General features: G+C 39.9%; 2 protein-coding genes across 2 annotated transcripts in view; one reads left to right on the top strand and one right to left on the bottom strand.

Annotated features, from left to right (window-relative positions):
- CLCC1 (chloride channel CLIC like 1) overlaps positions 1-3,794 on the top strand; it is a 33,497-nt gene extending 29,703 nt beyond the window's left edge. The window contains exons 8-9 of the mRNA XM_017857453.1: positions 1,074-1,391; positions 3,163-3,794. Coding sequence (XP_017712942.1) covers positions 1,074-1,346 — 273 coding nt within the window. The 3' untranslated portion in view covers positions 1,347-1,391; positions 3,163-3,794. The remainder of the gene's footprint in view (positions 1-1,073; positions 1,392-3,162) is intronic.
- Positions 3,795-5,171: 1,377 nt separating this feature from the next.
- GPSM2 (G protein signaling modulator 2) overlaps positions 5,172-13,518 on the bottom strand; it is a 56,831-nt gene continuing 48,484 nt past the window's right edge. The window contains 4 exon segments of the mRNA XM_017857463.1: positions 5,172-5,665; positions 5,668-5,691; positions 5,694-5,871; positions 13,017-13,234. Coding sequence (XP_017712952.1) covers positions 5,634-5,665; positions 5,668-5,691; positions 5,694-5,871; positions 13,017-13,234 — 452 coding nt within the window. The 3' untranslated portion in view covers positions 5,172-5,633.

The following is a 13,518-nucleotide window of genomic DNA, read 5'->3' on the forward strand; positions in this document are numbered from 1 at the left end:
TGGCCTTCTTTGTCTCTTCTCATCTTTGTTGGTTTAAAGTCTGTTTTATCAGAGACTAGGATTGCAACCCCTGCCTTTTTTTGTTTTCCATTTGCTTGGTAGATCTTCCTCCATCCCTTTATTTTGAGCCTATGTGTGCCTCTGCACGTAAGATGGGTCTCCTGAATACAGCACACTGATGGGTCCTGACTCTTTATCCAGTTTGCCAGTCTGTGTCTTTTAACTGGAGCATTTAGCCCATTTACATTTAAGGTTAATATTGTTATGTGTGAACTTGATCCTGTCATTGTGATGTTAGCTGGTTATTTTGCTCGTTAGTTGATGCAGTTTCTTCCTGGCATTGATGGTCTTTGCATTTTGGCATGTTTTTGCAGTGGCTGGTACTGTTTGTTCCTTTCCATGTTAGTGCTTCCTTCAGGAGCTCTTGTAGGGCAGGCCTGGTGGTGATGAAATCTCTCAGCATTTGCTTGTCTGTAAAGGATTTTATTTCTCCTTCACTTAACGAAACTTTAAGTTTGGCTGGATGCCATATCACGTTTTCAGACCACCCTGATTTAAACTATAATTTGACCCTACCAGCCCACCCCACATTCAGCAGTCATCTCTTCTCTGCTTTTTTTACATAGCCTCTTTAATTCAACATATATATCATACTTTTATGATTTTCTTCTAACCTAAATATAAGTTCCAGTGAGAACAGTTTTATGTATTTTGTTCCTGCTGTATCCCTAACACCTAGAACTTAATATATGCTCAATAAATATTTGTCAAATGAATTATTCTCACCAGGCAAGAGAAGTTAACAATACTGATGACCAATTCTCTTGGCCCCTTCTAAGCTGGGCCACTAGACCACCCAGTATGCCCTAAGTGTTCCCACTCCTCCGTGGGAGTACAGTGGAGTTTGGTGAGGTATAATAACATTTACATAATTGTAACTTAGCACTGGACCCTGGATTTGAAAGAGTTTGGAGCTTGCTACAACAGATTAGGGTGGGAACTTTTTAGATATGTTTGATTACTGAGACTTCACATTACATTAAACAGTTAAAATGTAATTTTGTACTTTATAGCAGAAATCACCTGTTTTGGATACAAAGCCCAAGGAGATAGGTGGAATCCTGGGGGAAGGCACACTGAAAGAAAGCAGTACTGAAAGCAGCCAGTCTGCCAAGCCTGTCTCTGGCCAAGACACATCAGGGAATACAGAAGGTTCACCTGCAGCGGAAAAGGCCCAGCTCAAGTCTGAAGCTATGGGCAGCTCAGACCAAGGCAACACATACAGCCCCACAAGTGGTGTGGCTGGACCACGTGGGCAGGATCCGGTCAGCAGTCCCTGTGGCTAGAGGAACACCAGCACAAACGACAGCCTCAAGTCTCCTTCGAGCTCTGTAAAGTATACTCTTCACTCTCTTTCTCTTCTCTGCAAGTATTCTGATTACTACAAAGGTGCCAACTTCAACATTCACACTTTTACTGACAATTAGAATTAACAAACACGTGTATGTATGTAAAAGCTTTTAATTTCATCTTCTCTTTGATATTTACATCCCATAAAGTAGGAAGTGTTTAAGATGAGCAGATGGCAGGCATCACTGATTCTGGATAGTTAAGGAGACCAGTTTGAATTGGGGACATTGAAAAAGAAATTTTATCGTTATAGGCACTTAGAGGAACCCACTAACCAACTTACGTTGCCTAGTGGAATCCACTAGAGTTAAGGCCACCCACTTGGTGCCTCCAGCATCTTCATGCAGCCATGGAGTGTCGTTACCAGGATCAGTCTGACTGACACCTCAGCTCGTCTCTATGTAGCCTGCCCACAGGTCGTTGTGGCTTTGTAGTTTCATCTTTTCTGCAGCTGTTACTACGTCTGCATCCTTATTGTCACTTTTACTTTATGTTTACTTAGAGAAAACTGAAGACTGCCAGGGCAATTTAGATAACATTGGTAATCTGTTTTACAGAGTCAGTCGACTGAAAATGACATTATTCTTTTCCCCCACCAAATGAAGTACATGGGCTTTTTATAAGACGTATTTTTCATGTTACTCAGAATCCTAGCATATTACCATATCTTAATTTATATTATAGCAGATCATATTGTCTTGTCCATAGGAAGTTTGCATTTTTAGAAATCTGTACACAGAGAATACCATGATGAGGAAGAAAAGTTGGGTGTCTTCCTTAACTGCAGACAAGACATCAGTCAGCACTTTACATTAGTCTTTCTGATTATCAAAAGCATTCCTCATTTTAAACTTTTTAAAAAGCAATGCATAAATTTTGTACCTGTCCTTAGCAGATTTCACAGACATCAGGTGTCCTTTGTTTTAACCATATTCACACTACAAGTTATGTTCAACTGCTTACTAAAAATGATACCAGTCAGGAATAAAGTCTTTAAATTTTCATGCAGATATTTGTATCCCAAGCAGTTGCTTTTTGATTTTAATATGAAATGCAAAATACACATTTTTGGATCCAGGAAGTGTTACTTATGTGCCTGTAACAATTTAATTTTAGGCCAGGCGCAGTGGCTTATGCTTACAATCCCAGCATTTTGGGAGGTCGAGGGAGGATGATGGCTTAAGCTCAGGAGTTCAAGGCTATGTACTAAAAATAAAACTAGCCAGGCATGGTGGTACACACCTGTAGTCCCAGCACTTGGAGGGCTGAGAGAAGAAGATCGCGAGGTGGCAGTGAGTTATGATCTAGCCACTGTACTCCAGCCTGGGTGACAGGGCAAGACCTTGTCTCAAAAAAAATCATACATGTTAATATATTCTAGTTTAATATTGCAAACATCTTTAGTATTTCATCAGAAGGGTTATTTTTTCTAAGAAGTGCAAAAGGATTTTAAGATTTTTAACACAGAGGGCATGTAACAAATGAATCCTGACAGACACCTGCAGTTTAGAATAAATTTGTGAACATCCATGCGTATAAAGTAGTCCTCTGGGGACAAGACGTGTTCACACTGACCCCACGGTGAGAGCTGTCTTTTGAACTGTGATCCGACTCTGAAAAGTAGTGAATGCCCCAGGTGATAGACTGTAACTGTGAGTGGAATTAAAGCTGCTTGCATGCCTTTTAATCCAAAAACAAATTCTTTTTAAAAAAATCTTAAATAAACTTTCCCTTTGTATTCTTTCATTACAGATATCCATTTGGGGATGGAATCTACTTTGACAGCTAGCAAGGCAACGTGCAACTGCTGTTGAATGACGACAGCAATTCAGGAAAGACTTAAATATGAAAGCAAATTGAACACATCAGGGCCAGTTTATTATCAGAAAAGAGATAAGGCTTATTGACGAGCCAATATGTCATTAAAATTAAGGTTTATAGTGTGAAGCTTTTTTAAAGTTTAATTTTACTTTGAGAGTTTTGCTCTGTCGCCCAGGCTGGAGTGCGGTGGCGCAATCTTGGGTCACTGCAACCTCCACCTCCTGGGTTCAAGCGAGCGATTCTCCTGCCTCAGCCTCCCAAGTAGCTGGGATTACAGGTGTGCATCACCACACCCGGCTAATTTTTGTATTTTTAGTAGAGACGGAGTTTCGTCAGGCTGGTCTTGAACTCCTGACCTCAAGTGATCTGCCCTTGTCGGCCTCCCACAGTGTTGGGATTACAGGTGTGAGCCATCGTGCCCAGCCTATATAGTGTGAAGCTTTTAGGAAAATCAGAACAGGGTAGATAGACAGCTATTAAAAACAATGTTTAAACGGAATAATGTTGAATGTTTACAGGCTGTAAGAACTAGTGTATACACAAAATAAACTTTTTACATTGTGGTTTGGTATACTGTGTTACTGAATTTTCTTATAAGAACCCCACGAAACTTACCTTTTTTAAATGCTATCCAGGTCATCACACCTTATAGTATACGTGAAACATAATGTAATCCAGGTTTTAATTTAGTACCTTTTTTTTTTGGCTGAGCACTTAAATTCCAGATTATGACTCCTCTCTCTTTAAAAAACATTGGCCATTTAGATAAATAGTTCTAGTTGCCCATCCAAATCACCTGAATGACTTTTTGAAAGAATAAGGGTCCACATCCCCAGATCCTTTCCCAGCTGTGCACAGTCAGAAGCAAGGAGTGTGGAACAAGTTGGCAGCTTGTTCCAAGCATGGGCTTTTGCAGTCTGTGATGCAGTGTTACTCTGGGCCCTGGTCTGTCCCATACTTGTCTTTTGCTACAGTTACTTTGTTATCCCCTTGTAAACTGCCTTCAGTATCTGGGATAAGGAAGACAAGGCTTAATGACAACTAATGTTCTAGCTGACATCTTTCATACTTAATTTTTGTGAGTTTTCATGTTTTCTATTTACGTGTCCTAGGTTCTTGACCTAACCACATGGTGTTTTTTGCTTTTTTTTATATTGGAACTTAGAAAAATTTGTTTTACAGCAGTATTATGGAACAGAAGAGACCATTTTAAATATATATATTTTTAAACAAATAGCCCAAAACACATAAAAGATACTTGTTTTCCAGAGACAGGGTCTTGCTCTGTCACCCAGGCTGGAGTGCAGTGGTAAGATCAAAGCTCAGTGCAGCCTCCACCTCCTGGGCTCAAGTGGTCCTCCTGCCTCAGCCTCTTAAGTAGTTGGGACTACAGGTGTCTGCCAGCATGCTTGCTAGCTTTTTTCTTTTTTTTTTTTTTGAGACAGAGTCTTGCTTTTTCACCCAGGCTGGACTCCAGTGGCAGGTCTCGGCTCACTGCAGTCTTGGCCTCCCAGGGGTTCAAGTGATTCTCCTGCCTCAGCCTCCCAAGCAGCTGAAACTACAGGTGCATGCCACCATGCCTAGCTAATTTTTGTACTTTTAGTAGACATGGGGTTTTGCCATGTTGGCCACGATGGTCTCAAACTCCTGACCTCAAGTGATCCACCCACGTAGGCCTCCCAAAGTGCTGGGATTACAGGCATGAGCCACCGCGCCTGGCTGCTGATTTATTTTTTGTAGACATGGGGGGGGTCTTACTATATTGCCCAGGTTGGTCTTGAACTCCTAGCCTCAAGCGATCCTCCTGCCTCAGCCTCCCAAAGTGCTGGGATTACAGGCATGAGCCACCATGCCCAGCCCAAGAAATAGAGTTTCTGTTATACTGACTTTGGCCTAAAAAATATTGAAAATAGATTTTCATGGAGAAAAAAAAAACTAGATTTTTAATAAGACTATTTTATATGCTTTTTTACATTGATCAAGTACATTATTTTTACTAAACAGCATTGTTTCCCACTACATCCATGGTTATGTGTAAAAAAAAAATGCCATTGTCAAGATTTTAAAAAATTATTTCCATAAGAGGATTAAATTCTAATCTATGATTCACTTAACTTCCTACTTTACAAACACTAGGTAAAGTAACCTAACAAGCTGCTAAAGAACACATCCCAAGTAATCACAGATGATGAAGCACCTTTACAGGACACCTCCACCCTCAAACACGCGCGTGTCCAGAGAAGTATTAATGCCTTAATAGACTACTGAAGGTTAACTATTTACATTATTCTAAAAATATTTTAAGCTGTATTACAGTGCTATAAATTCTCCTTTTAAGGAAAAAATCAATAGATTGTTTCCTTACCGTGTTCTGAAAGGAAAAAAAAATACATCCATAGTAACTAGTGGTCTGCTGATTTTTTCCCTGAATTTTAAACTCCAACAAAGCATTACTTTGCAAAAGTCCTTTAGCCCAAAGTCAGTGTCTCTGTTTTGATCTCTTTGTAAAAGAACTCTCTGTTCATCCATTCTCTTTGCCTGGGACCGTAAAATAAGGCTGAAAAAGTCTTCATCTGGTACTGTCGGACCCTTTGTGGTAGCAGGTGGTGGAGCACATCTTTGATCATCTAATCTGGATCCCTAAAAGTGTATGAGAAAGAGATTAAAAGACATCCTGTGGGAAAGAAAGCACCAAGCTATGTTATATCTCTGTCAGTCATGACAAGAAAACACAGTTGTAAACTTATTTGGGGCTTCTCAGAAATTAATCTTTGTTTTTACATTGTTTTCTTTAGTTCCCAGCCTGATTTCTGAAATAAATTAATCTTTAAACCTGAAACAAAACAAACAAACAAAAAACCTGAAACTGCATAAAATTTTTCCTTTAAAATGACTTATATAGGTATAGCTGCTTCATGGGTTTAGTAAGTGCATTATATTAAGTCATACTGTTTTAATTACAACTGGTCACAAAAAATCTGAGATAAAACACAAGGTCAACTGTATCTAAGTATGACAGTTCAAGGTTATAATCTAACAGGCATCAACAGTGGAACTTAACAAATCTTTAGAAATAGGTACAAACCCCATGAGGAACTACCTTAAAAAAATCACGTCTTAGGCTAGGTGACAGCAAACTGTAACCCAATGCCTGCTTCTGTAGATGAAGTCATTTTCATTTTCCCATCAATACATTTGTGTATATACTGTCTGTATGGCTGCTTCCCTACTAAATGGCAGAGTTGGGCAGTTGCAACAGAGACCATATAGGCTGCAAAGCCTAAAATATTTTCTGTCTGGCCCTTAACAGAAAAAGTTTGCCTGCCTCTATCTTAGGCAATTAAATCTGTTCATAAATAGCCTAGACTGAATTTTTTTTTTTTTGAGACATAGTCTCGCTTTGTCATCTAGGCAGGAGTATGGTGGTGTGATCCTGGCTCACTGCAACCTCCATCTTTCAGGTTCAAGTGATTCTCCTGCCTCAACCTCCCAGTAGCTGGGACTACAGGCATGTGTCACCACACCCGGCTAATTTTTTTATTTTTAGTAGAGACGAGGGTTTCACCACGTTGGCCAGGCTGGTCGTCTCGAACTCTTGACCTCAAGTGATCTGCCCGCCTTGGCCTCCCAAAATGCTGGGATTACAGGCGTGAGCCACCATACCTGGTCTCTGAATTTTTCTTTCAAGTTTGAGTATTATGATTCTTATGTTAGACATGCTACTTGTCAAATAAAAAATACATATACTTACAAGTATACACCACAGTTTCTGGCATTGTAGCTCAAGAATAAGAATAGAAGTGTGATAGCTGATATTTGAATACCCACTACATTGTTAGGGACTGTGATAAGCACATAGATCCCTGAACATTTAATCCCACAACCCTCAGAGGATGCAGTTATTTACTGCCCTCCTAAGTTGGTGCCGCCTCCACACATACCTGGCTCACTCATTTCTCCTGTCATAAATTGATAATTTCAGTGTCCTCCAATGAACCCAACACTTGGCACTTCAGTTCCTAGACTTCCTCTGATTGAGTGTTCTCATCCTTCACTTCGGCATTAGCCATTTGGCTCCCGTGATCATATTCTAGCCTCTTGTTATCTCTATAGAAATGTCTCTTCCAGTTCTTTGCCCATTTTTGAATCAGGTTGGTTTTTGTTGAGTTTTAGGAGTTCTCTATATATTCTGGATATTAATCCTTTATTAGATATGTGATTTCCAAGTATTTTATATTGAGTTGCCTTTTTACTGTTGATAATGTCCTTTGATGCACAAGTTTTTAATTTTTAAGTCCATTTTGTCTATTTTGTTGTTGTTGTTCCCTGCTTGTTTGCTTTTATAACCAAGAAATCACTGCCAAACCCAATGCCATGACGCTTTCCTTTTTTTTCCCTTTAGCGACAGGGTCTCACTCTGTGGCCTAAGCTAGAGCACAGTGACGTGATCATGGCTCACTGCAGCCTTGAACTCCTAGGCTCAAGTGATCTTCCCACCTCAGCCTCCTGCGTAGCTGGGACTACAGGTGTGTGCCATTAAAAAAATTTTTTTATAGAGATGGGGTCTCACTATGCTGCCCAGTCTGGTCTTGAACTCTTGGGCTCAAGCAGTCCTCTCATCTTGGCCTCCCAAAGTGCTGGGATTACAGGTGTGAGCCACCACATGCTCCTCTTGAGTTTTATAGTTTTAGTTCTGATGATTAGGTCTTTGATCCACTTTGAGTTTTGTATATGGTATTAGGTAAGGGTCCAACTTCATTCTTTTTGTATGTGGCTATCTAGTTTACCCAGAACCATTTGTTGATAAAACCATCCTTTCCCCCATGGAATGGTCTTGGCATCCCTGTTGTGTATCATTTGACCACACATGCAAGGGTTTATTTCTGGGATCTGTATTCTGTTCCTTTGGTCTATATGTCTGTCTTTATGCCAGTACTGCACTGTTTTGATTAGTGTAGGTTTGTAATCACCTGAAATAAAAAAATGTGAGTCCTAAAGCTTTACTCTTAAGATTGTTTTGGATATTTGGGAGTCCCTTGAGGTTCTATATGAATTTTATGAATTTGAGGCTATATTTTCTATTTCTGTAGGGGAAAAGCCATTTGGATTTTACAGGGATTGCATTGAATTTGTAGGTCACTTTGGATAGTATTGAAATTTTAACATTAAGTCTTCTAATCCATGAACATGGGATATTGTTCCATTTGTTTTCTTTCATCTCTTTCAGCAATGTTTTGTGGTTTTCATTATACAAGTCTTTTGCCTCAATGATTAATTCCTAAGTATTTTATTTTTTTGATGCTATTTTAAATGGAATTTTATATTTCTTTTCCAGTTATTCATTGTTAGTGTGTAAACACACAACTGATTTTTGTGTTGATTTTGTATCATGCTATTTTGCTGAACTTGTTGATTACCTCTGTCAATTTTATTGATACTTTGTCCTTTTCTATGTGAATGCCTTTTTTTCTTTTTTGCCTAATTGCTTGAATTTCTAGTACCTCATTGAATAAAAGTGGCAAAATCCTGCATTCTGATCTTGTTCCTGATCTTGGAGGAAAGCTTTCAGTCTGTTACCATTGAGTATGATGTCAGTGGTGCATGTTTCATATATGGCTTTTATTATGTTCTGGTAGTTTCCTACTGTTGCTAATTTTTAAGTTTTTATCATGAGTTTTGAATTTTGTCATTTTTTTTCCTATATGTGTTTTTTCCCTTTATTCTGTTTATGTGTTACATTGATTGATTTTCACATGTTGAACAATCAATCCTTGTATCCTAGGAATAAATCCCACTTGGTCATGTTGTAAAATCCTTTTGATGTGCTGCTGAATTTGGATTGTAGTATTTTGTTGATTTTTGCATCTGGATTCATGAAGGATATTGGTCTGTACTTTTCTTGTAGTGTCTGTCTGGCTTTGGTATTGGCAATACTGGCCTCACAGAATGAGTTATGAAGTGTTCCTTTATCTTCAGTTTTTGGAAGGAACAGTTTGAGAAGGCATAGTGTTAGTTATTTAAATGTTTGATAGAATGCACCAGTAAAGATATCAGGTCCAGGGCTTTTATCAAGAGGTTTTTGATTACTGATGCAACCTCCTTACGATGGGTGTATTTTCTGTTTCTTCATCATTTGTTCTTGGTAAGTTTGTGTTTCTACTAATTTGAATGTTTTTAAAATTAGTCTATCTAGCTAAAAGTTTGTCAAAATTTTGTTAATCTGTTTTTCAAAATGTTTTGGCTTCATTGATTTTCTCTATTTTTTTTTTTCTGTTCTGTATTTTATTTATTTCTGCTATAACCTTTATTTTTCTTTCCTTCTGCTAGTTTAGGGTTTTGTTGTTCTTCTTTTTCCAGTTCCTTAAGTTGTAAAGTGAGGTTGTTGACTTGAGATCTTTCGTCTTTTTTTAGTGTAAACATTTACGGCTATGAATTTCCCCCTTGGCATTGCCTTTGCTGTGTCCCATACATTTTTGTATGTTTATTTTTATTTGTCTCTATTTTATAGTTTCCATTGTGATTTCTTTGATGGATTAGTCGTTTAAGAGTGTTTAATTTCCACAAATTTGTGAGTTTTTCCTGTTTTCCTTCTGTTATTGCTTATTTTATCCTTTGGGGTCAGAGAAGGTACTTTATATTATCTTTTAAATCTGTTGAGAATTTGTGGCCTAACATATGGACCAACCTGAAAAATGTTCCATGTGCACTTCAGAAGAATGTGCACACTGCTGTTGTTGGGTCAAGTGTGCTGTATATGCACATTAAATCTAGTTGGTTTACTGTGTTTCAAGCCCTCCTTTTCCTCACTTACCTTCTTCTAGTTGTCCTATCCATTAATGAGCATAGGATATTGAATTCCTCAACTATTTTTGTAGAACTGTCCATTTCTCCCTTCAACTCTGTTAATTTTTGCTTCATAGATCTTGATGGTTTGTTATGTATCTTTAGCATTCCTTGAATCTACTGGGACCACTGCTACTTTTTACTTTCACACCTTTCATTTCTTTATTTCCTTTTTTTTTTTTTTTTTTTTGAGACGGAGTCTTGCTCTGCCGCCCAGGCTGGAGCGCAGTGGCCGGCTCTCAGCTCACTGCAAGCTCCGCCTCCCGGGTTCACGCCATTCTCCTGCCTCAGCCTCCCGAGTAGCTGGGACTACAGGCGCCCGCCTCGTCGCCCGGCTAATTTTTTTTTTTGTATTTTAGTAGAGACGGGGTTTCACCGTATTAGCCAGGATGGTCTCGATCTCCTGACCTCGTGATCCGCCCGTCTCGGCCTCCCAAAGTGCTGGGATTACAGGCTTGAGCCACCGCGCCCGGCCTATTTCCCTTCTTAAAGCCTAGATTCTAAAGTCTATTATTAAAATCACTTCCTGGCACATGTCTTCAACTACCATTCTCTCCCCTAAATCCTATTCTCCTGGCAAAATATCAGTCTTGATTTATCTCTCTGCCTCAAGCAGCTGGTTATGACTGGATAAATACACAATTGCACTCACCAGTTTTACTTCCAGTGACTGAGAACCTCCGGTGGGTTCTTTCCACAGCACAGTATTCTTTTTTTTTTTTTGAGACGGAGTCTTGCTCTGTCGCCCGGACTGGAGTGCAGTGGCCGGATCTCAGCTCACTGCAAGCTCCGCCTCCCGGGTTCACGCCATTCTCCTGCCTCACCCTCCCGAGTAGCTGGGACTACAGGCGCCCGCCACCTCGCCCGGCTAGTTTTTTGCATTTAGTAGAGACGGGGTTTCACCGTGTTAGCCAGGATGGTCTCGATCTCCTGACCTCGTGATCCGCCCGTCTCGGCCTCCCAAAGTGCTGGGATTACAGGCTTGAGCCACCGCGCCCGGCCCACAGCACAGTATTCTTAACACTTTCCCCTAGTTTCAGTTTCTCTAAGTCATCTATTTCCCACTTCCTTTCTCTTCAAATTTGTAGGGCTCCCCAACTCCAATCTTAACTAATGACTACTTCTTTCTTTGGTGAGACAATAAAAGCAGCCAGAGAGAATTCCTACTTGCTCCCATCTCCAAATCCGTACTCTGCTTTCCCTCTCTCACCTACACAAAAACTGTGTTCTTCAGTTACCCCAGACTTACCTACATCACTGACTCTTCTCTACTTGACCGTTTCCACCTGTAAGCTATGTTATCACCCCAAAAAAGAAAAGAAAAAACCACATTTGCCTCGTATTTCTTTTCTAGCTAATGGTCCATTTAACCCATTAAAGTTTTCTATATTTACTATCTCCCCTTTCACACTTCCCATTTTCTCACCCCACTCAATCCTTTGTCCCCACCATACCACTGAAACAGTATCTTTCAAAATTATTTATAATCTCCATGTTATCAAATCTAGTAGTTATCATCCGACTCAGGTTCTTAGCAATATTTGCCACAGTTGAGCACTGCTTAAGACGCACTCTTCACTTGATTTCCACCACACCACACCTCACCCCCACCCCACCCCAGCCCACCCTCGGGGTATCCTTCCAACTCTCTGGCTGTTGCTGGTTTGCCAGCTCATCTTCCTTCATCTAACTAGTAGATTTTGAAATGCTCAGGGCTTAGTCTTCCTGTCCTATTCTTTAGGTAATTTCTTCCCAGGGCTTTATGCTGATGTCTCCCAAATTTACTTCTCCCTTGGGCTCCAGATTTTACATCACATTGCCTATTTAACACCTCTACTTCATTGTCTATACCAGTCACACCTGCCATTCCTTGAACTGGCTAACAGTTGACCAAATTTAACGTGTCTAAAACAGAACTCTTGCTTTTTGTCTTCAAACTTGCTTCTCCTCTAGTCATCTCCATTTCAGTAAACAGAACCATTCATTTTCCGGTTATTCAAGGTGTAAGTAATCTTTGATTCTCTTTCCCTGAAACCCTCTACCCAATTTATTAAGACATCCTGCCAACTAACCATAATATATAACTGATATAATAACTAATAATATAGCCCTACGCTGACTACTTCTCACTGTTACCACTCTAGTCCACATCACCAGGATTTTTTGCCTGCATTGCCATACTATCTTCCTAGCTGGTTTTCATACTAACACCCTTGCCACTCTACATTCTTCCATCAGTAGCCAGGATCCTCTTTGAGGATACTCCCAGTACCTTCTTAATACATCTAAAACGTAAGACTTTATCATGGCCTCCAAGAGCCTAGATGATCTAGGCCCTGATTACTTCTCCATCCTCATTTTGTGCGACTCTTCCCTTCCCCTACCCATCCCATGCCAGTCACGTTTGCCATTCCTTGAACTGGCTAAGCTTTTATATCCAAGAGGGGACTTGCTGCCTCTGGATGGAATACTCTTTCTCTAGATAGTCACATGGCTGACTGATTCACTGCATTCAGGTCTCTGTTCAAATGACAATCCAGAAAGGTCTTCTCTAACCACCCTACCTAAAACAGACACTCCCCCTACCACCAACACCTTCGCTTACCCACTATGCCTTTATCCTCCTTTAAAGTTCTTCATAGCAAGTATGATTACCTAATACAACACACATACACACACACTCTCTCTCTATATATATATACCCACACACACACACACACACGTCTCTCCTAGAATGTAAGATCCTTTAAAAATCAAGTGTGTCCTCAATGCCTAGAATAGCACCTGAAACGTAATCAGTGTTCAATAATTTTTTACTGAATGAGGGACAATAATAACTCTCTAATAAAAAATAAGCCCCTCCTGAATGAGAATTATAACACTGCCAGTGTTCTCAGTGGCATCTGAGCTATATGCAGAATGAAAAAAACATACAGACATACCTGACATTTTACAAGGATGTCAAAGAAATCTTCATCAGCCTCTTTGTTGCCATTAGTCATCAGGTGGCTAAGTACCGACTGGCTGTTGTTTTGTGTTAGACGAAGCCCTGGCAAATTACTGAAACTAGCTCTCTGGTCATCCAGACGACGGCTCTGTGAGCTGGCAAGAAGATCTAAAAACTCAACCGTGTTGGGGGATACCACAGGAACAGACGGTGCTAAGAATAGAAGAAGAAAGCCAAAGGTTAAAAAAAAAAAAAAAAAAACCTAAGCACATTTATTATATATACCTAGATCTTTTCAGCCTTGCCAGTCCCAATACCCGCCCTGCCCTCTTGCTATAGCGCTGACACGGATGGGCTTTGGCTAGATGGGTGTGGTTTTTACTGGCGGGAGGGAAAAATGAACCCCAGAGTACTTCAAATGACCCACTTGGAGGTTATTCAGATTTGGCTATATTTCTCTATTTAACGCTCACTCAAAATGTAACTATAAGATATGT

This window comes from Rhinopithecus bieti, unplaced genomic scaffold (genome assembly GCF_001698545.2).
Source record: "Rhinopithecus bieti isolate Rb0 unplaced genomic scaffold, ASM169854v2 scaffold_46482, whole genome shotgun sequence".
NCBI classification, from domain to species: domain Eukaryota; kingdom Metazoa; phylum Chordata; class Mammalia; order Primates; family Cercopithecidae; genus Rhinopithecus; species Rhinopithecus bieti.